This window comes from Myotis lucifugus, unplaced genomic scaffold, assembly GCF_000147115.1.
Source record: "Myotis lucifugus unplaced genomic scaffold, Myoluc2.0 scaffold_432, whole genome shotgun sequence".
NCBI lineage: Eukaryota > Metazoa > Chordata > Mammalia > Chiroptera > Vespertilionidae > Myotis > Myotis lucifugus.
The window spans coordinates 565,307-590,439 of NW_005871480.1; the positions used below are offsets into that span (position 1 = coordinate 565,307).

The 25,133-nt window shown below is 41.6% G+C and overlaps 1 protein-coding gene across 3 annotated transcripts in view; it reads right to left on the minus strand.

Moving 5' to 3' along the window:
* AKT3 (AKT serine/threonine kinase 3) overlaps positions 1-25,133 on the minus strand; it is a 238,032-nt gene that overhangs the window by 66,253 nt on the left and 146,646 nt on the right. For 2 of the 3 annotated variants that reach the window (XM_023744156.1, XM_006102827.3), the window contains 2 exons: positions 19,580-19,705; positions 4,229-4,340 (listed from right to left, as the gene is read on the minus strand). In XM_023744156.1, the coding sequence (XP_023599924.1) occupies positions 4,229-4,340; positions 19,580-19,705 (238 nt within the window). Of the gene's footprint in view, positions 1-4,228; positions 4,341-16,013; positions 16,040-19,579; positions 19,706-25,133 lie in introns of those variants that run through there. The other variant, XM_023744157.1, reaches the window with a different exon arrangement.

The window sequence follows — 25,133 nt, forward strand, 5'->3', positions numbered from 1 at the left end:
GTGACAGTTGCCTTATAAAATGAGTTAGGAAGTGTTCTCCTCTAAATTATTTTCTGAAATAGATTTTGTAGGATTGGTAATATCTCTTTAAATGTTTAGCCAATGAAACCACCTGGACTTGGAGTTTTCTTTGAAAAAAAATGTTTTGCTTAATAATTTAACTTTGTTCATTAATACTGGATTGTTCAAGTTTTCTAGGGTTAGTATTGGTAACTTCTGCCTTCTTTTTTTAAATTTTCCTTAAAAACGTTTCAAGACATTTCCATTGTATTAATTTTGTTTCAAAGAACTAGCTTTGTTTAATTGATTATTCTCTACAATTTTTCTGTTTTCAAGCCCCCTGATTTCTCTATTGTTTCCTTCTTTCTGTTTGTCTTGGGTTTAATTTACTCTATTTTTCTAGTTTCCCAAGATGGAAGTGTAGATTACTGACTTGAGAACTTCCTTCTTTCCAAATATGGGAATTTATAAACTCCCTCTAAGCACTCATTTCACCACATACCACAAGTTTTAACATGCTTTATTTTCACTATCATTGTTTAAAACTATTTTCTAATGGCTCTTGTGAATTTTGTGTTTGACCCAATGATTATTAAGAGGTGTTTTATTTGATTTCAAAATACTGGGGTTTTTCTTATTGTCTTATTGATTTCTAATCAATTCTACTGAGGGCAAAGACCATATTTTGTAAAATTTCAGTATTTCTAAATATATTAAGAATTGTTTTATGATCCAGAATATGATCTTTTGGTGAATGTATCAAGTACATTTGAAAACAATGTGTATTCTGCCACTTCTGGGTATAGATATCAATTATATCAAGTTGATTGATAGTGCTATTCTATTTCTATGTCTTTGTTGATTTTTTTGTCTAGCTGCTCTATCAACTGCTGAAAAGAATTTTAAAGTCTCAAAATATGGTTCTCGGACTGTCTATTCTCTTTTAATTCTGTTACTGCATGCATACATATTCATAATTGTTATATCATAGAGTTCAACTGACCCTTTTAACATTCTAAAGTGTCCTGGTACGCTCAGGTGATCCATCTTATTTTGTAATCTCATATAATAGAGCAAATCTCTTTCTTATATTTACTGTTTGAAGATATCTTTTTCAATCAATTTCTTTTCAATCTACCTGTGTCTTAAAGTTCATCTCTTAAAGACAACACATAAGTGGGCCTTGTATTTTCATCAATTCTGAAACTCTCTGCCTCTTACTTGCAATGTTTAATCCATTAATATTTAATGCAATTATTTATAGGGTTGCACCTGAGTCTACCATTTGTAGAAAATACCAAGTGTCAGCAAGAATGTGGAGAAACTACAACTCCTATGCACTGCTGTGAGAATGTCAAATGGTGCAGCCACTATGGAGAACACTGTGGAGGTTCCTCAAAGAAATGAAAATAGAACTACCTTAAGATCCAGCAATCCCTCTTCTGGGCATTTGGCCAAAATAAAATGAAATCAGCATCTTGAAGAGGTATTTGTACTCCTATGCTCACTGTAGCATTATTAAAAATAGCCAAAACATGGAACGACCCTACATGTCCATTGAAAGATGAATGGATAAAGAAAATATGGGATAAACATAGGGTGGGATATTATTATGTGCTACAACATGAATGAACAATGAGGGCATTATTCCAAGTGAAATAAGCCAGTCACAGAAGGACAAATATTGTATGTTTTCACTTATATGAGACACCTAAGGTAGCCAAATTCATAGAAGCAGAAAGAAGAATGAAGTTTGATATGAGCCAGGAGAGGGGGAAATGGGGAGTTGCCATTCAATGGGCGTAGAGTTTCGGTCATGCAAGATGAAAAATTCTCGAGATCTACTACAAAGTATTGTCTGTAGAGTTAATAATACTGTACACTTAAAATTTGGTAAATTTCACGCTATGCATTTTTAATCACAATTTTAAAAATGTACTAGAAAAGCTAAGAACATTTTGAAAAAATAGCAATAATAAAAGGCTTGCTTTATTAAAAGCTAAAAGTTTGATAAGGCTTCTCTAATTAAAACCATGTGGTCCTAGGGCTAGAATAACAGAAATATCAAAGGGGGGGAGAAAAATACTAAAAACACAAATATTCAGGCATAATCAGTTAGAAGAGAATGGATTATTCAATAAATGGAGGTAAGACAAGAAGCTCTTCTTTTGGAAAAATAGATTCCAAACTTCTATGATTAATGAAATAAATATAAGATTTTAAAAGATAGATTAGAGATACTTAGTTTGCAACAGGTAAGTATTTTAGACTGGAAGACAGAGTAGAGAAGATAGAGAGTTTTTCTAGATCTTAATACATCTAAGTCTTCATTAATATTAAAGTCATACAAAATATCCAAACACCAGATTCTAGGTAAATTCAGGAAACAAACTCTAATGCAAATACAAATATGCTGTTTTTCATAAAACTGCTTTTTTCTAGCCATAAATGCAAATGAAAACTGATTATCCAGAAAAGTAGTATGATAATATTGCAGGAACAGCAAACTAGTTCAGTCTTAAGATATGACTTAAGTCTAGCACAAAGGCAAAATGAATCAAGTTAGATGGGATGTTATAAATCCATGAAGACCAATATTTTCAAAGAATATATATTGCCATGGGAAAAATCCCATTCGTTCAACAAGTCAATAAACACTGTATCGGCCCCTGGACTGTGCACTAAAAATAAAATGATGATCAAGGAAGAGATCATCCTTGCCAATCAAGAATCTTATAGTCTACTGAACAAGGCAGGCAAAGATTATAGTAGTGGTATACCAGATGCAAAAGGTCCAAGGAGATAGGGAAGTATATAGCAGCGGGACCTACCTAGTCTACCAGTGTCAGAGGTTTTGTAGGAAATGTAACATTTTAAGCTCAGATCTGATTTCATAGGAATTACATAGGAATGAGCTCAACCATAGTTATGGGCTAGCAGTGGTTGGCAAACTCATTAGTCAGAGCCAAATATCAACAGTACAACAACTGAAATTTCTTTTGAGAGCCAAATTTTTTAAACTTAAACGATATAGGTAGGTACATTGTTATTAACTTAATTAGGGTACTCCTAAGGCTTAGGAAGAGCCACACTCAAGGGGCCAAAGAGCCGCATGTGGCTCGCGAGGCGCAGTTTGCTGACCATGGGGCTAAGGTATAAGCAAACTGAAGACTCAGCATAGATAAATGCCCAGGGCAGATGGGGGTGGCTTTGGAGGGAGGACACACAAAATTGTATGTGTACTGAAGACCAAAACACATCTCACAGAATAAGACTAGAAGTGTATAAAAAAAACATCAGTCCTTAACTCTGGTTATAGAATCAGATTATGAGTAATTTCTAGATCTTTCCCATTTTTCTTTCTTGTCTATGTTTTCTGCAGCAACATACATGACCATTTTTGTTTATTGATCAAAAAAGTATTATTAAAATAATACTTCACTATTTACTAGATTTTAGGGGTTGGTTCTGAGGTTTTTTAATCACACAAGTTTCTTAAGAACTAATTTATTCATTTGGAAAATAGGCTAAAAAGATTCAACTTCACAGAGTTGCTGATTTGAGTCAAATATGGTAACATAGGCGCAGGAAAATGAATTTGTGCTGGTGGTTGTTGGACCTAAGTCAGTATCAGAGCCACCGGATGAAAGGCTATTGGACAGAACTGGGAAAGGGAGGGGACTCCAGGAATTAGCGGATCAGGAGGATGAAAATGGGGCCCTGAGGACGCTGGGAGCTGGTTGGAAATGTGTTGCACTCCCCCCTTCAGCAACGATGATGGCCAATGCCAGTCAGTCCTGGTCCTTTCTTCCTCACTGAGCTGAGACCCCATCTCAGCGTCCTCCTCCTGATACTCCAGGCGGCCACCTGACGGATGGCATGCGACCTGACACCTTTGCCACCTCTGGCCTCAGAATTCTAAACACAAACACAATCCTACAATTCTTTTCAAAGACATAGCTTGGTTATTAAAAAATGTCTTAATTTATGTTTTAGCTTTTTAATGTTTTTTTTTCTTTTAAGAAGTATATCTACCAGAACTTCCAGATATTTTGATTTATAATTTTATGTTACTCATCTCTTATATCAGAATAATAATACTTAAGGGACTACAGCATTTTACAAAGGTATTTACATATATTTACAAATGGTGAGGTCAGACACACGGGTTTTTAGATTGACCGTTGCTTTTTCAGAAAATGGGAGAAAAAAAAAATGACTCTCTTACCTTTCCTCTGGAGTATCTACATGAAATGTTCTCTCTATAACAGTGGTCCACTGGAGACATCTGATAATAAATGTGTTTGGCTTTGGTCGTTCTGTTTTCATTAACTGGCATTCTAGTGATAAAATAAAATGTGTCTTTGAATATACTTACATTTAAACCAAGAAACAAGCAGTTGCAAACTATAGAGTTCTGTTCTACGCAAAGCCACTGAGATCTCTCAGCATTCCAGGGACTACACGGCTTTCCCCCGATACATCCTGCTGCTCTTCCCTGTATCGATACCTTTGCCACATCCATTCATTTGACCCCAATCCATACGTGACCACCAACTGTCAAAAGGACACCTGTCCTCTAAGGTGAAGATCAAAGCCAACTTCTTCCATGAGGCCTTCTATGGAAGACTGAGCATTCCTGAATCCCCCCCATATTCTCAGAACTTACTATTGTCTGCCTCATTCTTCACTCAGCTTAGACTACCTTATAATATTATCATTTTAAGGCATCCTTATCTCTCTACCTAGATTATAAGCCTTTTGATAGTACATCCCACCTGTAACTTTTTAAAATTATGTTTTTATTGATTTCAGAGAAAAAGGGAGAGGGAGAGAAAGAGATAGAAACATCAATGATGAGAGAGAACCATCAATCGGCTGCCTCCTGCATGTCACCGAGTGGGGACCGAGCCTGCAACCCAGTCATGTGCCCTGATGGGGAATCAAACCATGATCTCCTGGTAGATGGGTTGATGCTCAACCACCGGCCAAGCCACCTATAGTTCTTATTAATCACGGCCCGTAGAGCCAGTCACCAAACGATCAATTCTGTCAAGGAATATCTAGGAAGACTTCAAAGAAAAGGACAATAGTGCAGTGGCTAAAATATGGGTTCTAACCCCAGTGTGTCTGGATTCAGTATTTTCCCTACCATGAACAATGAACCTTGCAAGTGAATTAAGGCCTCTGCTCTTCAAACATTACTTAAGAAACAATAAGAGTACCTGTAACATACAACTAGCATGTGGAGAAATAATAAATCGATGTAATCCTCAGCATTGTGTGGGACACATAAGGTTTCAATCATGCTAGCTGTTAGCTTTTAGGCCTGGATACGCGGTATCGGACAACCAGAGGAAGTACAGCTGGCTTGTGTACCGATACTGCTCTTTTGAAAGAAAGTAACTGACCCCTGGTTGAGAAGTTCAACAGTGTCTTGTCCATGCTTATCCTTTTGGTCCATTATTTTGGTCCATTATTAGCAACTATCAACTGCCATGCCTACGTCTTTATGGGACCAAGTCATCAATCATATTGAACCATTCTTTTTACATAACGAAAAAAATCACATTCTAAATCAATACTTTAAAATACAAAAATGACACTAAAATGAAACAGGAAAAGTAGTCTCGGTTTGGGATTTTTGGAACTATCTGTGCCTTTCTCTCCGGAAGTGTCTGGCTTTGTTCAGATCTGGGAGCATCGTCTCCGCCCGGAGAATGGTCTCGGGGAGCATCCCTCATCAGGTAGCGAGTCGGCGCCGAGAGAAGACAATAATTTCCCACCACATCCAGGGCTCTCTGCCCTTCGTACACAGCGGGAACTACAGAGCTGGATCTGAAGCCACAAAAACTGAAACTTCAAAAAAACCATGTTAAAACAAGTGAGCCAGCCAACAGGAAAAGTTCTGGGTTCTTCCGTGTTAGCTACAATATGGGCTCAGGAACACACCCCACAGCTCTCTGTAAAATGAAGGCAAACCTGCCATCACTCATGTCTAAAAACACTTATTCTTAAAGGGGACTCTTGTTCTTAAAGGGAATTCTTAAAGGGGATGGTGGTGAATAAACAGTCAATACTTCTTCAGAAGAATATTTTCAATTTAGTCATGTAAAGATTTCCAATTCAACCTCGGCCGATTTAAAAACAAAAGTAGAAACTTCGGCTAGAGATTCTGAAAAGCTATTAATCAAATGATCATCCATGATATCTCAAATCATTTAATACACACGAATGAAGCAAGTGTCTTACATAGAATGCCAGGGATCTAACTTTTATTGTATCATAATCTGTGAATACTTTTCAGTAAAGTATTTGTCACACCAGAATTTAAATTAGCTATACTAGTTAAAAATCACCCGAACAAATGAAACTACAAACTAACTTCCAACATCCTGCTGACGTTACACCATTCTGAACCATGGACACCAGCTTTACTCAAAGCTGTGATTTGTCTGTAAACCTGAGAGCCGACGGAAGAAATGGCAATGTGCCAGGTCAAAAGCCATCTACCAAAAAGAGCTGTTCTGGATACCACATGTCAGAATTTTATTCAAAAGATTAAATTTTATTTCAACGTTAGTTTTATTCTTTTAAAGTAATTCCACTAACAGGGAATGCGAAAAACAAAGGGATGATAATCGGTTCCATTATAATTAAATCACAGACTGTAATGCCAGTTGTGAGCTAGAGCAGAGGGAGTTTAGTTTGAAGCCCTCACTTATAAAATCTCCCTCCTGTCTGAGTCTGGGGCTGCCGTGGGACCCAGAGTCAAGTCCCTGCCCACCCGCGCGTGCATCAAAATTGCACCAGACTGAGACCCAGCCGGCCCCACCCCCGTCAAGCCCCGCCGAGGGGGGGGATGCAGCCTCAGGTCCCCCAGCCCGGTGCTGGACAGGGGGTGTGGCCTCAGGTTCCCCCATCAATCCCTGCCGGGGCAGGGGGGGCATGGCCTCAGGTCCCCCCCCCCCCTCAAGCCCTGCTGGGGCGGGGGGCGTGGCCTCAGGTTCCCCCATCAATCCCCGCCGGGGCGGGGGGTGTGGCCTCAGGTCCCCCAGCCCAGCCCAGCCCAGCGCCACACAGCCTCAGGTCCCTGCTGATGGGTTGTTACAGCATCACGGTGTGACGACCATTTGCGTATTAGCCTGTTATTATTATGATTATGATGATTGCTGCTATTCTTATAAAAGGGGCAAAAAGCATTTTTTCCTTTTGCTGCAAAGTTTTTACTGTCCAGGGGGCAAAAAAGAAGGGTGGCCAAGGAAGCCCCAGCACATCAACCTTCCAGAGACTCAGTCCACGGCTGTCAGGAAGGGGCCGTCGCTGTGCCAGCTGATCTGGTGATGAGTCCCATGGGGCATCTGCCCGTGCTCACTATGTTACTCTTTTCATCTAAGAGGTGTTCTATTATTATCTTCCAGTTCATAAAGGAGCTAAAGGAGCTAATAGAGACTGAAACTGGTTAAATAACTTGCCCCCAAACCTACAGCTTGCAAGTCACTGTACGAACATTTACCCCCAGGTCTACGTGAGTTCAAATGCCCTGCTCTTTCGGAGAGAACACGCTGCTCAGAAAAATGCCTTTAAACCATCAGGCATCACCTGTCCATGTTGCCTCCCACTTGGAAAGGTGTTTCCACTTTCCCTCTTCCGCACCTGCCCTTCCCTGGGCCCTGCCCTCCTCCCTCTGTGATCCCTTTTCTCCTACAAAGAAGTCAGGGTACTTGTCACCTGATAACATATTTGAGAAGGGAGAGCGCCCCTCCCCCCCATGTGTTTGCTCCTGGCTCTGAACACAGCGGAGGGATGGCTAGGGAAGAGGGGGATCCCCTGTAGGAGCCCAAGGTGGCATTTTATTTGTGGGCGCAGGATGCGGTGGGAGTGGGTTTAGAGGAAAAGACAGTAGGAAGGGCCAGCGGGGACCTGTGTCCTCTCGCTGCTGGTCTCACGCCCTGGAACACCGACCAAGCCAATGGGAACACACATGTTCAATCACGAACGATGGAAGAGTGGTTCCCAAACTCGCACTGGTCCAGCTCCAGGTTTCTATTCTCTCGGGTAACAGACAAAGGACAGGATGCTTTTGCTGCCGGCGAATGTGACAAGTAGCCCAGTGGTCTGAACCAGAGTAAAAATATCCTTTTCCATAAAAGGAAATGGGGGGGAGGGGCGTAAGTTATTACTGTTTATTTCATAAGAAAGAACTTTCTGTAAGTGAAGGAGTAAGAGGGGTGACTAACCCTATGTTCCACTCTAAAAGACGTTTTCACTTTAAGGTACACGTTTCAAATTCTGGCTTTTTAATGATCATAAACTTCACCATGTTGGTTTTAACAGGGGAGACTATTTGTGGATTTAAATTGAGTTTGAAATCACGACATGTTAATGTGAACTTCTAATACATTTTTCTTTAGCGCATAGGTCACCATCATTTAGCAAAAGTACATCTCAGAGCCAACACGCTTCCCATCAGCATTTCTCCATCTCGTCCGTCCTCAAAATCCTACCTCTAATTAAACCAACATCTCAAAAGTCTTCCAGAACAACTACTCTCTGCATTCTTCCAATTTTAATTAAAAATACACCGTGGTCCCCCTGGGACATAGTGAACATACAAAATGAATGAGGCCTCACTAACAGAGAGTCCCGAGTCAGGCAAACATCAAAGCATCATGAGGCGAGCTGTTCTGTGGTCTTATTTTTTGCAGTCTAATAGCCATGAACTATTTTTTGTGGTTAAAAAAAACAACCCATGTAACATAAAATGTAACATTTTATCATTTTAAAGTGCACAGTTCTATGGCATTAATAAGTACATTCACATTGTTGTGAGGCAAGTTGGCTTTTAAACATATCTCTTCCTTTTTTCTCATTGTACAAATTCATATTCAAATCATCTATGCTTCCTGTAGAAAAATTCATAAATAGGTACATGGTTAATGTTTTCATGTATATTTCTTTTGTAAGCATGTTTTAAAATGAGACTACAGCATATGGAACATCTATATATATAAAAGCCTAAGCAACCGTTCCACCGGTAGCTATGATGTGCACTGACCACTAGGGGGCAGATGCTCAATGTATAGGCATGGAAACATAGAACAGACTGATAAATCTCAGAGGGAAGGAGGGAGGGGAAAGGTGGGGAGGGTGGGAAGGATTAACCTAAGATTTTATATGCATACTAGAGGCCAGTGCACGGATTCATGCACCAGTGGAGTCCCTCAGCCTGGCCTGCGCCCTCTCGCAACCCAGGTCCCCTTGGGGGATGTCAGACTGCCATTTTCAGCCCAATCCCTGTAGGGCAGTGGCTCTCAACCTTCTGGCCCTTTAAATACAGTTCCTCATGTTGTGACCAACCATAAAATTATTTTCGTTGCTACTTCATAACTGTAATGTTGCTACTGTTATGAATCGTAATGTAAATATCTGATATGCAGGATGGTCTTAGGCGACCCCTGTGAAAGGGTCGTTCGACCGCCAAAGGGGTCACGACCCACAGGTTGAGAACCGCTGCTGTCTTGCCCAGTACCGATCGCCTGGGAGGGACCACAGGAGGGCTCCAGGGCATGTCCAGCCCATCTTGATTCATGCACCAGGCCGGTTTCAGCCTGATCCCTGCAGGCCAGGCCTAGGGACCCTAGTATTACATAAGTGCTTTGCTCATTTACTATGTTGTGATATTTTTCATTTCATTAAATAATGATCTACATCATCATATTTCATAGTGGCTCAGACACCTCTGTCCTCACACACCCAAGTAAACAGCTTATTAGTGATCACAATCCATGAAACAAACGGAAGTGAATTACCCGGATGCAGAAAGGATGAGTTCTACCCATTTTAGCACAGCTTACTACAAAACACTGTGTGGAAATCTAAAAAATAATCATGAACAAACACCATTTTGTTTTAATTAAGAAAAACTAATTTATATTTCAAATATGCTGAAACTGGAATTCCTAAGAACATTTTTAAACAATCCAACAAGAATGTAAATTAAACTGCAAATTCCCTGAGGGCAAGGGTCGTATTATTTGATTACCTCGTACTGTGCCTACACAGAGCAGGTCTCAACTGAACAAACACAATGAACGAATACATGATTAACGTGAGCCAAATGCTGTAAGGAATTTGTGGTGCCTAACTAACACCACATTTTCAAAAACAGCTGAAAGATACCCTACACCTAATAAAATGATTGACTCTGGCCAGGATCACCAATGGATGCTAAAGTCATTAGGGAAGTAAGTGAAGGACTGACCACTGCTTGGTGCCAAGGTGTCGACCTAGAGCACGTGCCCACCACCAAGGGGAGCTTAACTTCATGAGGGAACTTTCACACCTGAACCCAGTGAACAACGACAGGGGGCCAAGTATAAGTGCCTCCCGAAACCTGAAATACTTATTTCTTCAAAATCTAAAGTGCCCTGCCCCGGCTGGTGTGGCTCAGTGGTTGAACACCGAAATCATGGTTCGATTCCCGGTCCGGGTTGCGGGCATGATTCCCAGTGTGGGGTGTGCAGGAGGCAGCCGATCAATGGTTCTCCCTCATTGTTGATATTTCTATCTCTCTCTCCCTCTCCCTTCCTCTCTGAAATCAATAAAAAAATATTTTCCAAAAAAAACCCCTACATTGTCCAGTTACACCACCTCTGAGAATATTAGTAATAAATCCTGCTCTAAGCATATACAGATATAGATGTTTATGTATAAATAAATCCTAATAACAGCAATGTGAAAAAATTAAAAGCCTCGTCAAATTCGTGATTACATAGCTACAGCTCTGACTGAAGAGCAAGCTTTCTTTCCCTTGGGAAAGTGGTAGAATTAGATTTACAGAATAGTTATACAATTTTTTTCCCTTGGAGAACAATGAAAAGGCCTAATTATTCAGAGCAAAGTACTCAACTTCCAAAAAAAGAAACAAACAAAAGAAAAAAACAGTGAATTTTAGAGGATTATAAACAAACAAGCCTAATAATTTCATTAAAAACATTTATAAAGAAAACCAAATTACTATTAAGAATCGGACTTGTCCAACCTGGCCAGGGTGGCTCAGTGGTTGAGCATCGACCTATGAACCAGGAGGTCACTGTTCGATTCCTGGTTGGTGCACAAACCCAGGTTTCAGGCTCGATCCCCAGTGGGGGGCATGCAGGAGTCAGCCGATCAGTGATTCTCTCTCATCATTGATGTTTCTCTCTCTCTCTCCCTTCCTCTCTGAAATCAATAAAAATAAAAAAATATATTTTTTTAAAGAATCTGACCTGTCTGGAAAACACTCTCTCACCTCTAGAAACTTCAAGATGAGACATAAATGTCTCTCTTTCCACTCAGGAGTTCTGACTCCAGATGAACTTTCCTAATTTACAGGGTTTCACCCACAGCCACAGAGAAGTCTCTGGGTCTTTAGCACAAAATGCTTCACTTTGAAGTCTGGTTTGACTGCTGCATTGCAAGTAAGCAAAGAGATACTTTGGAATAACCAGTTCATTCATTGTTAGAACAGAAAAAAAATCATCTTAAGTATTTTGCCAATTTAGGTCACTAGGGAAACTTTCCTTTCTATTATATTCCCCCCCAAATTGATTCTTCTTAAATAATGACAACTTAGTCATTCTTTGAAAGCACCTTCTCAGTTGCTCCACCGGAACATGAAGGTTTCATGAGCGTTAACTCTCACTAACCCTCCCAACAAAGTTCTCAGGTGTTGTCGTCATTTCTGTTTCACAAATAAGGAAACAGAAGCTGATGTAGGTCCCTTGTTCAAAATCATCACGTCCATGAGGTTATAAAACTGAATCTCGGGTCCAGGTTTTGTGGCTCTAAGTTCTAGGCACATTCTAGCATGTCACATGCTGTTTTTGGAGTGTTAGCAGCGTTCAAGAGAGGAAGTAAAGGTCCATCCTATATGATAAAAGCCTAATATGCTAAGTGCTGGTCGTCTGGTCAACCAATCAAAGCATGATATACTAATGATATGCTAAGGCTGCTCAACAGCTCGCTATGACGTGCACTGAACACCAGGGGGCAGACTCTTCGACTGGTAGGTTAGCTTGCTGCTGGGGTCTGGCTGATCAGGACTGAACAAGACAGGCCGGACACACCCTGGAGCCCTCACAGGGTCCCTCCCCGGCTGGCCAACCTCCCTCGTCCCGCCCCGGCCCCAATCGTGCACCCGTGGGGTCCCTCAGCCTGGCCTGTGCCCTCTCACAATCCAGGACCTCTCGGGGGATGTCAAAGAGCCAGTTTTGGCCCGATCCCGCAGGCCAGGCCAAGGGACCCCATTGGTGCACGGATTTGCGCACTGGGCCTCTAGTTTCTTTATAACCAGCTCTGCATCTTCACTTTCTAGCTTTTTACAATCAAACTGAAACAAGTGACTAGATATAGAATATGGAAAGAGTCTTCCCCAAAGAAAACTGACCAAACTTCTTGTTGAGTATCCATGCACCAAAAATAACTACCATCCAGTGTGAGAATATTCCATGTAAAAACAACCACCCACTGTGATCGTATGCTTATAAGATAGGGGAGTTCTGGGTGACAGGTGAGCTGGTAAGGAATAAAACAGTTTCAGGATTTACTTATAGAGAAATAATTGGGAAAAAAATACCTTCCTGTCAACATTAGATCACTGGTACAAGTTTCAAAGCACGTGAAATATTTACTGGCCAAAATGTTGAAAACCTAACGTGAATTAACATGAGACGCCAGTTGCCTGGAGGCCGAAATGAGAACGTATTGGGGTTTGTGAATCTAAGAGAGCATGCTGACTCCCTCGTCATAATAAAACGATCTCCAAGAACAGCCAAATGTAACTTCCCAAAGGCACAGATTTTCCAAAGAACTGACCTGGTAAACTGTCCGTCTGTAAATAATACAGGCCAACAAAACTATTTTCACCAAATGTGCTACTTCCAGAGGCCGCCTGGGAGGCGCTCGAAGGAGACAATGCCTGTGACATGATGCTATAAAGAGAGCATCATGCGTTTATTTTTAATTCCTTTCTCAGAGTATCCCAGAGAGAGAGAGCAGCCTTATCAGTGTCCTTTTGGAAGCAAACGCTGCTGCTGGTAGGCTGGTCCAATTATCATGAACTGTTCTGGCGTGTTTCAAAAGCACTGCCATTTTCAAACAGAGAAAATGTCTAAAAATGCCAGCGTGGTAATGGGTTCTGAGCACATGGGTGGGGGTGAGGGAGAAAGACAATGACAAGCCGGTGCAGAAGGACACTCGGGCTGCCCCGTTGCAGGACTATTGTGCCGACAATTAGCAACAGGAAGCAGCGCACAACACACATGAATGAGAGCTGTGGTCGCGGTGAAAGGCCGTATTGTCGTGCCGAGGTATTACTGCAATCAGGGGCAATGTACTCTCCTCCACTCAACTTTCCGGCGGGCACCCCGCTCTCTTCTCTTGTCCCCTGCGCTGCATGTTTCCATCAGCATCCGCTCGAGGATGTATTCTTTCCAACCCAAAGGAATGCCTCTGCATCTTTCCTCAATTCCAAGGCTGAGAGGGCCTACCCCAACTGTGACCTTGGGCCGCACTGAACTTGACTCGAAATACCACAAATGCTTTTAACTTGAAGATATAGCTGGGGATGGGCAAGTCACTGGATGTTAGAAGAAAGAACTGGAGAGATGCCTCAGGCTGACTCCCTCACGCCATGAGGGACAAAACTCCGAGTCCCAGGGTGGATAAGGGACTGACCCATTATCACATAAAACATTTCTATCAAATGATCGGTCACCTGGCTAGTGCCTCCATGCCTTCCCGTCTGCTGTGGCCCAGTGAGCACATGACTGTTACATGAACACATCCTCCCCCCCACCCCCCAGCCCCGAGAATAGCAGAGCCTGCTATTGACTGTAAGATTTGGCTGACCCGGAGATGGCTGTGGGTGCTGACTCAGCATTACTTGAAGAGAGCTGTCACTCTGACCCCTTTGCAGGACTGATCACACTCAAGCCAGGGGTTAGAGCAGAATCCAAATAAATCATAGCTCTGCCAGCTACTTGATTGGAGACCCTGGGGAAGTTACTCTCTCTGGTTTTTAGTTTCATTGTCCAGTTTGTTTACGGTAACATTTATTTCGTGTTGTACTTGGCATGAAAAAACGTGCTCATATAAATAAAGCACCTCGTACCAAGTGGGCTCTTCAAAACGTCAATTCTCTTTCCTTCCTGAAGTCCCCCTTAATGTCTTCTGTATTAATTATAAGTAAGGTGGGATTAAATAGGATGAGATGTAATCATTTTTAGTTTACAATTTAAAAATCACACCAACTTCTTTCTGGAAAATAAAAACGAAAGCTAAAAAAGTAATATTATATAAGCAAATCAGTTCTGTATCTACATTTAACCTAATAAAAAGTAAAGTGTCCATCAATGAGGATAGGCATTTCACATTTAAAATTGGCCTGAGAAAGGCAGACCAACTTATTTTTTCAAAAAGGGATTGGAGAAACATTTCAGGGAAGAAGGAGATATTGCCAGAGTGAGCCAATATTTGCAACACAGGATAAAGTAGAATTCTAGGCAGTCCTCCTCAACAGCAAGAAGGTTGATCCCCAAGACATATGGGCAAATGTTCCAGTTCTCCACTGAGGAACTGCTTCTACTTTTGAGTCAGACTGATAACTGTCAAAATGTTAAAGACCATGACCATTGGGTAGACAAACTATTGTGTTCAAAGTACCTGTGAACACAGCTTTGCAACAATGCTTGTCTAAATCCTGTATTAGCTTTCAGTCTAAATGTAGTATTTCCTGTGCAAAGAAAATCTCAATCTATAATTAGCAATTTACCAAACCACAATTCTCATTAGAAATGTACCCTGCTTAAAAAAAAAAGTTTACTTATATTTCTACAGCACTAAATGTAGAAGGCACCTTTGTATATAGTTCACATTTGACCCATCTGAAGGATGAAGGTCAAATGCTATTATCCACATTTTGTAGGGCTCAAAGAATACTGCATGACAAAGAATATCTAGCAATGTAAGTGTTGGAATGCCCACTCAAAATCAAATCTCAAGGCTCTTACTCTAATGTGGGTGGCGAGGGGAATATCTTATTTATTTATTTATTTATTTACTTAGTTATTTTTATTGATTTCAGAAAGGAAGGGAGAGGTAGAGATAGAAATATCAATGAGAGAGAATCATTGATTGGCTGCCTCCTGCATGTCCCCTACTGGGGATCAAGCCCACAACCCGGGCATGTGCCCTTGACCTGAATCGGACCTGGGACCTTTCAGTCTGTAGGCTGACACTCTATCCACTGAGCCAAACCAGCTAGGGCGGGAATAACACTTTTAAACAACAGTAGAGAGATTTGATATTTAATTAGTACTATCTAGTAAAACAACCTTAAAATGATCACTGAATTTCTAAAGGCTTCATTTTTCTTACCAAGAAGTGAAAAAAAAAATGGACTAGATTATTTCAGATACTCCCTTGAAAGTAGTTATTGAAAACCCAACATGTGGGTCCTAGGAGCTATCAGACAAATGACACTCGGCTCTTTCCCCTCAAATATCTCAGATTAGCAGATGAGACACACACACAAACAAGGTGACCGAGAAACACCAGTGATGACCACCAAGGGTAACAGCTTCGTGAAGGGAAGAGAGGAGCCGTTCAGCAAGGAAGTAGGCTGGGAGTGTAAATCTGAATTAAGTCTTAAAGAATAATAATAAAAAATGATCCAGGCAAATAGAGAACAGAAGGACATTCCAATCAGAGGGTGGAACAGCATAGACAACGGCTCAGAGTAGAACAGCAGCATAGTTTGTGGTGCAGGGAATAATAAGTAGCTCAGAACTGCCCAGTGGACCTACACAGAAGAGAGACAAAGCAAGAGTTGAAAGCAGAGGATGGGAGCGGGCTGCAATTGGTTCATGTAATACTTTCTACAATGAAGATTAAAACAAAAAATAAAAGTGGAGAACAGAGGTCAGACAGGCGATCTCGTATGTAAATGAAGGAAGCTGGACCTGACTCACCAGCAATGAAGACCCCGGGCTGGGCTTTCCCAGGGAACGGCATACTCAGGATTTGATTAGAAAGATCCCTTTGACGGCCAGGTGAAGGGTGTGTTACAAGTGGCAGAGCCTCGAGGTCAGAATCTGTAGCAGAGATGATGAGGGCTTCTTTTAGGGTGATTACAGGGGAGGACAGAAGTTGAAGAAATAAGAAGCAAAAGCAGCAGGACTAGACACAAGTTGGAAGTGGGTGAAGATGTGAAGGGGGAAAGGCATGCCATGGAGGCAGGCCATGGATCCAGGATTCTGCTCAAGAGAGAAATGAGATACTGAACATTGGGGGGATGGGGGAAGGAGAGGGATTGACAAAATTATCTTGAGTTCGGCTTGGGACACGTGGAGTCCAAAACATATCTAGGTAGAGAGGCCCAGGGGTCAGGTGAACACAGTAACCTACCGCTCAGGAGAAAGGCCTTGTGGGAGCAAGCTGCATACAGGGACCTTAAAGTGAATGTGGCCACCAAGGAGAGGGGATCAAGTGAGAAGAGTCCTTGGCCAGATTCCGGTTAGACATCGAAACGCATGCATCAGGCAAAGGAAGAAAGCCCGGAGGAAGACGCATTCCAGAAGGAGAGGATGAGAGGGGTCCTCCCAGGAAGGAGGTGGTGGTCGATAGTATTAAACGCAGCCCAGATGTACACCCGGGAAACGAAGAACCGAAAAATGTTTACTAGTTTTAGAAATTAAGTGATCGTTGGGGAACTTAATGAAATAAAAGTGGACTCAATCAAGTAAGCAAGAGGGAAAGCTAGACTGCAGTGGGTTGAGAAGTAGAAACAATGAGTATGTTCTGTTTGGAAATTTTAGAACCGAAAGGAAGGAATCTGAAATTTCATGAAGGCTGTAAAGGTCAATTCTAAGTCCCTTCCAGGCCTCACTTTATTTTTTTATATATGGATAAAAAGCTTATTTTCATAGAATTCTATTAAAACCCACATACATTAAATTTAAGGCACATTTTCGATTATCAGGGAAAAACAGGAGACTCATACCACAGCTATCAATGGGATATATGTATAGATAATATTTCCCAATATACCTTAGAAATACCTTTAAACTAGTCTCTTTTTCATATACTAGCAGGGCCTGGGATGTAGGGAAACTATTGATGAAGTAACCCTCTCATATTCCAACTGTTCTTTCTTTTAACGTCTCATAAAAATATTCTGTCACCCTCCGCCTGGAATAGTCTTCTCTATTTTAATTTTACTCCTATTCACTCTTCAAGGGCCTGCTTAATGTCCCCCTCACGGAATCCCAGAATGTTAGAGACAAAAAAAGGCCTTAGGGATTCATTGAACCCAAGGGTTCCCGCTATTCTGATGAAGGAACTAAAGACCATACTCATGGATTATGGGAAATCTGAACTTCAACCAGTGCCCATTTCACTACACAGTTTCCTCGGGTAATTATTATTTTTACAAAATTTAAGATTGCAATAAATCAAGCTTTAAGAGTAATCCACTTAAGAGAGTGTATCTAGTGTAAGAGCCAAGATAATACACTTCGGAAAACAAAGAGCTGGTGTACAACGTGTTAGTTTGAGTCAACTACCTACAAGTAAAGAGTACAGATGCGACTAATATTTATTTTGGGGATGAGCTGACTGTCAGTCACCAGACAGGATTCCCCCCCCCCGCCCCCCCGCAGTGCAGCCTGTATTTCAGCCGCTGCCGGTGGAAGTGTGGGAGCAGATGTGGGCAGATTGTGACATACAGTATGTCTTTAAAACTTGTTGGGGTGTGAAATTTCATAAGGTCAAAAAATGCTGCATTTTTGATCAGCAGATACAGGAGTTCTATGCTTCTATAAATTATTTCTGACAAACCAATAGCATTCGCTAGTCAAACAGAGACACTGAGGAACTGTACTGGCTGTGGGTAGCACATGACAATCTATGCTGCTAATGTTTTCAAAGCCAATTCCTGTCATTTCAAAGCAAATGCTTGCCCAGAAGATCTTCAGAATGAAAATGTGTTACATCAATACAAAATACAGGAAAGTATTTCAATTGACAATAGGATTTTAAAAATAATTTTCTACTGAAAGAAGGATATACATAGCTAATGAGCATCTGGGTGGGAAAATAATTTCCTTAACTAATCCATACCTGTACATGTCCTCACTTTTTTTAAATGGAAAACCCAAGAATCCACTTCTATAGAGAGGTTGTTTATTTTCTTTATTTTTTTAAGTTAGTATCTTTATCATTCAAATGATTTCACACATCCTTTGGTTTATTATTTAATCTTATTCTTAAAAAAAAAAAGAGATGTAGCCATAGAAAAGACCGGGGCTCTATATAATGGTAAAATGACTTTCATAAAATTGAAGGACTTTTGTTCACTTGGATTTTTCTGTTGTTGCTATTTTACTGTATTTTCTATTATTATTAGCTTCAATCTTCCCTCATATCTTTTCCAAATGGAGCTAACAGATAACAATATACAACCAAAACCAAAATTAAGAATGGTGTCCAGTTAAAGATTTTATCTCAATGGCACAGACATTAGCTATTAGGCAGGTTTATTTGAATTCAACAAAACTTTAAAACACTTTACTTTGGAATTAATACAAAAAAAAACACCTTTCATTGATAATCAGTAAATTGAACAGTTTCAAGTGTCTGGTCATAACATTGCAATAATAACTAAGGTCATTATCATAACTTACCACTGTCTTTCAGTTTACTCTGTGCTATGTTCAGGCAAACACATAATTTCAAAATAAGTTTACATCACAAACATTTTAGTAGATGTCTATAAGGAAGAAAAGTTTAACTACAAACATAAAGTCTCCCGTGAAAAATAATTTCTGATGGAAATCACTTATTTCTCATCATGTAACCACTGAGATGCTCTAAGGTCATGACAGGAAACTGACTGGAAATGCACTAGGAGCTACTGCGACTTCTTCCAACCGTGTCCACCCTCAACCGTGTCCACCCGCAACTATGTCCACCCCCAACCATGTCCACCCAGCAACCATGTCCTTCCCCAACCATGTCCACCCAGCAACCATGTCCTTCCCCAATCATGTCCACCCCCAACCAGGTCTTCCCCCAACCATGTCCACCCAGCAACCAGATCCTACCCCAATCATGTCCACCCCCAACCAAGTCCACCCCCAACGAGGTCCACCCAGCAATCAGGTCCGAAGGGCTTTGTTTGCATTTTGTAAAGGAAACCCTGCAGCACATATTGGGGGAACTATAATGATCACATTCAAGTGCGCACTATTAAAAATATTAAAGAATTCATTACCGAAGACCACATATCATTGATCATCCCTACTGGGCTCGATCCCCAGTGTGGGGCATGCAGGAGGCAGCCAATCAATGGTTCTCTCTCATCATTGATGTTTCTCTCTCTCTTTCCCTCTTTGAAATTCTATCAAAGCTGAAATTCTCTCTGCTGTTAACTACAAACCTCAACTTCCTCATCAGCATCTCATACAGAAGATACCTGACACATGAGGCCACACGAATAAATAAATACCAAGTGAGTCAACAGTTATAATGAACTTACTTGCCACTGAGAAGTTGTTGAGGGGGTAAGGCAGGTCCACGTCTTGAGGTTTCTCTTTATATCCTATGAATGAGCCATCTGTCTTCAAAATGAAATATCGTGGCCTCCAGTTTTTTATATATTCTCCTACATGAGGAAAACAAGCATGTTAATGCCACGGGGGGTGGGGTGGGGGAGATGAACAGCAGCTTTTATGTGAAAAATAAATCATGGTACAATATATGTCCTACAACACTGGCCTCCAGAATTTTAGTTAGGCCATTTCCTTCTAACTTCCCTTACGAAAGAAAATACATAAGCCTGCAATTAAGTTTCAATAAAAACCCAAACATGTTTCGTTTTTAATGATTTCACACTTTTACGATTCGTTTGCACCATCATTTCTTCAGAGACTCATTCATCTGCGTTCACGTTTTGTTCAGTTTTTCATTTTATCAGATGGTTGCTAAGAGCACGTTTTCAGCCCTTTTAAAAAGCCTTGGTCACTCATCCACATGGCTCTCGCCGAGGAATTCCTATGAAACACACTTATCCTAAGACGGATATGAATCAAAAGTTTCTCTTCCATGTACCATTGACTAATTGTGCCATTAAAAAAAAAAAGGAACAGAGTCTAGTTTCATTGTTAAATCTTGATCATAACGTCTTTAAACATTTTATTGCTCTACATAGGAAAATAACTTTCTGTGAAATGCTGTAAATAAGTCTTGGAAATTAGAGAATCTGGATTAATAGAGCTTAAAAGTCATAGACATGGCCACACACACACACACACACAAATATAGTAACTATAAGAGCCCATGGTACAGTGCCAAGCAAATAATAGTTAATACATTTATCAGGTTTTGATATAAAACCTAGCTACCAAAATAGAAACGTTTAGCAACCAGATCACCATTGTCTTACCTCATCAAGAACTCTTCATCATTTGAAGCAAGAGAAGTGCCCTAAGATACCACAAGAGCGGGAGGCTACCTGGTCTGAGTTGTCAATTCTTCAATGGCTATTTCTACCTGGTGACTCAATCTCAAATACTTGATCGCAATGCTACAAAAATGTGGAAGTAGTTCAACTTTCCTGACCAATCAGCTTCTCCTGACCCCGGTTATCTTAGCTCAAACCTAAGGCCTGACTGCTCCCTTATTTTATCCTATCAGTAGCGAGGTCAACACTGCGCAGCCTAAACCAAACCCAACACCTTATGGTGGCCCTTCTGCTCATGTGCTCCACCTGCTCTCCATTCTACTCACTCCCCCACTCCTACCCCGATGCATCTGTCACCTCCAGATTACTCTCATATCACTTTTCTGCTCAAAAATTCTGACTCCTCAGCCAGCTGGCATGGCTCAGTGGTTGAGTGTCGACCTATGAACCAGGAGGTCACAGTTTGATTCCTGCTCAGGGCACATGCCCGGGTTTCAGGCTCAATCCCCAGTGTGGGACGTGCAGAAGGCAGCCAATCAATGATTCTCTCTCATCATTGATGTTTCTATCTCTCTCTCTCCCTCTCCCTTCCTTTCTGAAATTAATAAAAATATATTTTAAACATTTTCTGACTCCTTCCTCTTTACTGTAAAGTGCAAGTCCCTTCGCATAAAATGCCAGCTCCTCCATCCCTTCCCCCTAACATATATTTCAGAAATGGAATCACTCGCCCGAATCAGCAATTCTCACACTTCTTACCTTACACCTCTTTACACTCATAAATATTACTGAGGACCCCCCAAAATATTCATTTATATGAAAATGATTACATCTATAATGTTTACTGTATTAGAAATTGGAAAAAGTATATATTTTATTGCTTCTTTTAAAAATAACAAACACATTACATGTAATAAATATTTTGAGGAAGAAAATTGTTTTCTAAAACAAAAAAATGAGTGAGAAGAGTCGAACTGCTCTCCACTTTTCCCAATCTCTTAAGTGTTTGGCTGAATAGATGGCCAGAGTCTCCTATGTGCTCGCACTCAACCTGGGGCAGCGTGTTATTTTCATTGAAATATGGGGCAAATCCGCTCAGACAGACATGGAGCTGGAAAAGGGAAGAGCATTCACCTAGTTAGAGGTCTCTTTCTTTGCTATTACACCAGCATTTGACGAGTGGTAGTTTTCTAAAAGATCATCTGTGATGTGGAATGAGAAACCATATCCAGGAACTTTCTACACTGTTCTGTGAAAATCCGCGGGTCTAGACACTGAAGGAATCTTTGACACGATGCGCGATTTTGTAACATCACCCACTGGTCTGTTCAAAAACATTGGTCCACTGATCTTCCAAATATCAGCACATTTCACTATATAATCACATTCGCTATCACTGCAAATCTCATCAGAAAAGCAAGCACTGGGAGCTGTAGGCTCACGCTAGCAGATATGTTCTCCAAAATTCAAATTTTTGCTTGAAAACTCGATTTTCACCATTGGCAGTAAAGACTGTCATTCTTTTTTTGCCGCGGTGTGTTCCAAGTGGCTAGTGTCAGGTATAGAAAACTTGAATCCCATCTAAAGAAAGGAAAAGGCTACCCAATGTCAAAGCACACTACTGACTTACTTTCACTTTCAATCCTTTTTAAGATAGAGGTCGGGTACCAGAGGAGGAACTCGTCTTCCAAAGAATAGAGCAAAAGCCTTAAGTCCCTCTGAATAGCTTTGAATAAATAACATACACTGGATAGAGCACTGTGAAAATTCAAATATTTTAAGAATTTCCAAAGAAGAGCTTTTAACCCCAAATTGACAGCTTTCAGTAAAAATTAATTTATATGATTTTCAGAAACCATTAGTCTTAGGTAAATGTCTTCATGGCTCAATAGCTACTTAATAATGTTAATTTCAGTATGGAATCTATTCAATTTCATGGTTCACAATATTATAAATATTGAGTTGTTTGTTGACAGATACCAACTAAAATTTACACAGAACTGCTTAAAAAATATAAATATATCAGAGTACGGCCCTAACCGGTTTGGCTCAGTGGATAGAGCGTCGGCCTGCGGACTCAAGGGTCCCAGGTTCGATTCCAGTCAAGGGCATGTACCTTGGTTGCGGGCACATCCCCAGTAGGAGGTGTGCAGGAGGCAGCTGATCGATGTTTCTCTCTCATCAATGTTTCTAACTCTCTATCCCTCTCCCTTCCTCTCTGTAAAAAAAATCAATAAAATACATTTAAAAAAATTAAAATATATCAGAGTACGTATCGACTGGTGGATTTTCATAAATAAGTATTGGCCCCATAAACAAATACTGAATATATAGTTCATAATAGTGTGCTACATCTTATATATTAAAGCCAAATATAGTTCCTAAAGAAATGCACAATGAATGCAATAAAACATTTGCAATCTCTGAAACTGCCTATTGCTTTTTATATAGCAGATCACAATACCATCTTCCAATCAGTTCTAAGTGAAAGCCGTATTAATGCCTCAGGGAGGAGGAGGAATGTGTTTCTCGCTGAAATTATCATCCTCTTTTGCGTATGTCTTGAAAATAATACTAATGAATTTTTTCATATTATCCACATTGCAATGAGGCAGCATAATAAGTTTTTAATTACAGGCTGGAATAATCTGAAATGTAACTTTTAAAAAAAAGGAAAATGCTTTTGCATATTGTTGGCGCTCAGCAAATCTATGTTGATTAGGTTTTCCAGCTCCTGAAAACCTAAATTTTTAGGTTATCATTCTTCTTTTAAGTCCTTTCACGTGCATCCTTTCTGTCCAGCCAGTGTGGCTCAGTGGTTGAGCGTCAACCTATGAACCAGGACGTCACAGTTTGATTCCCAGTCGGGGCACATGCCCGGGTTGTGGGCTCGATCCCCAGCGTGGGGCGCACAGGAGGCAGCTGATCAATGATTCTATCTCATCATTGATGTTTCTATCTCTCTTCCTCTCCCTTCCTCTCTGAAGTCAATTTAAGAAAAGCATGTCCTTTCCTTGCCCTTGGAACCAACTACGCAATCTCTGGACAACTGTCACCAACCAGCGTTGCAGGTGTGCTGACTGAAAAACGCGTGATGGCTACAAAACATGCCCAAAGCCTTCAGACTCCTGCCAGCTCCCTCAGTGTAAGGTGCTGCTCGATGGAGATCACAGATCAAAAAATAAGGTTCTGTAAACATTTGTATGTTAGAATTGGCAAAATAATCTTCTAATAGATTCATCCATTCAAAAATACTCAGTGTCAAAATATGCCCACACAAGAGGTTGCGGCAATGAATGAGACCGGCCCGGTCCTGCCCGCACGGAGGGAGCTTCAAGGTCAAGGGCAGCTAAGGACAGACAACTGGAGAAAAGGGGATGATGTGAGCAATTCACATGCAAAATGACAACATCCCCACGTTTTCGGTCATTCTTAGTGGCCCAGGAGGCCGTGAGGGGGGAGGGCGGGTCTCCTGGGCCGTGGCATTTCCAAAGGGCACCTTCTGCGCCCTGAGGGCAGGGGGAGCAGTGGTGTCTGTGGCCTGGTGTGTGCTGTGGGCGAAGGGACTGGCAGGATCGGCAATGATCCTTCGATATTTCACGAGAGAACTGGTTGCTGCTGCGTGGACGCCAAGACCAGGCACGACACGCACTCTTCTTTGAAGCCTCGTCATGACAATACAGGCAGGAGCTGGCGACCGTTTACAACGTGCATCACCTGGCGTAACACGGGGCACACCCCTGCCTTTCAAGGTGCAAGATGCTGCCCATGCTGGTCCCTTCTCTCACGGCTCCTGCAGCGCTGATTAAAGCGGCCGCCCTGCCAAGAACTCGCCTCTGCCATGATCTCTTGCCCAGGGCGTCTGGCTAGTGCGGGGGGGCGGGGGGGGGCAGAGGGACCTGTCTGCTGGGCGCTGGTCAGCGTCACCACTGCCGTCAGCCCACTGCAAGGCGCCTGCCATTTCGGCGATTTTGCGCCGCGCCTCCCAGATGCCGGAAAAGCTTTCCAGATGTGCCGCATTCCTGTGCGTTATCGCATGTGCTCCTTCGAGATTCTTTTGAAAAGTGTATTACAGTCAAGAAATTTGGCTTCCACTGCAGAACGCATGGACTTGTCACTCTTAGGTTAAGAATAGTTTGCAGCCCTGGCCAGTGTGGCTCAGTGGATAGAGAGAGTGCCGGCCTGTGGACTGAAGGGCCCCGGGTTCCATTCCGGTCAAGGGCACGTACGTGGTTGCAGGTTCCGCGGCCCTGGTCGGGGTGTGTGCAGGAGGCAACCGATTGGTGTGTCTCTCTCACATCGATGTTTCTCTCTGTCTCTCCCTCTCCCTTCCACTCTCTATAAATCAACGGAAAATATACAAAATATCCTCCAGTGAGGATTAACAAAACAAACCAAAAAAAAGAAAAGAAAAAAAAAGAACAGTTTTCATATCTACTTCCCAGGCCAGGCCGGGCCCATGTTTTGCACTGAAGCTGAAGACCTGTGCATTGAACACAGGTGCCAGCTGCTGGCTTCCCTGGGCCTCAGAGCGGCCGCTGGCAGGACCCAATCTGCTGGACCATTTCTGTTGGGGACCCGGAACACTCCCAGCCCCTCTATCTTGAACCCATTCTGGGGAATTGTTCCC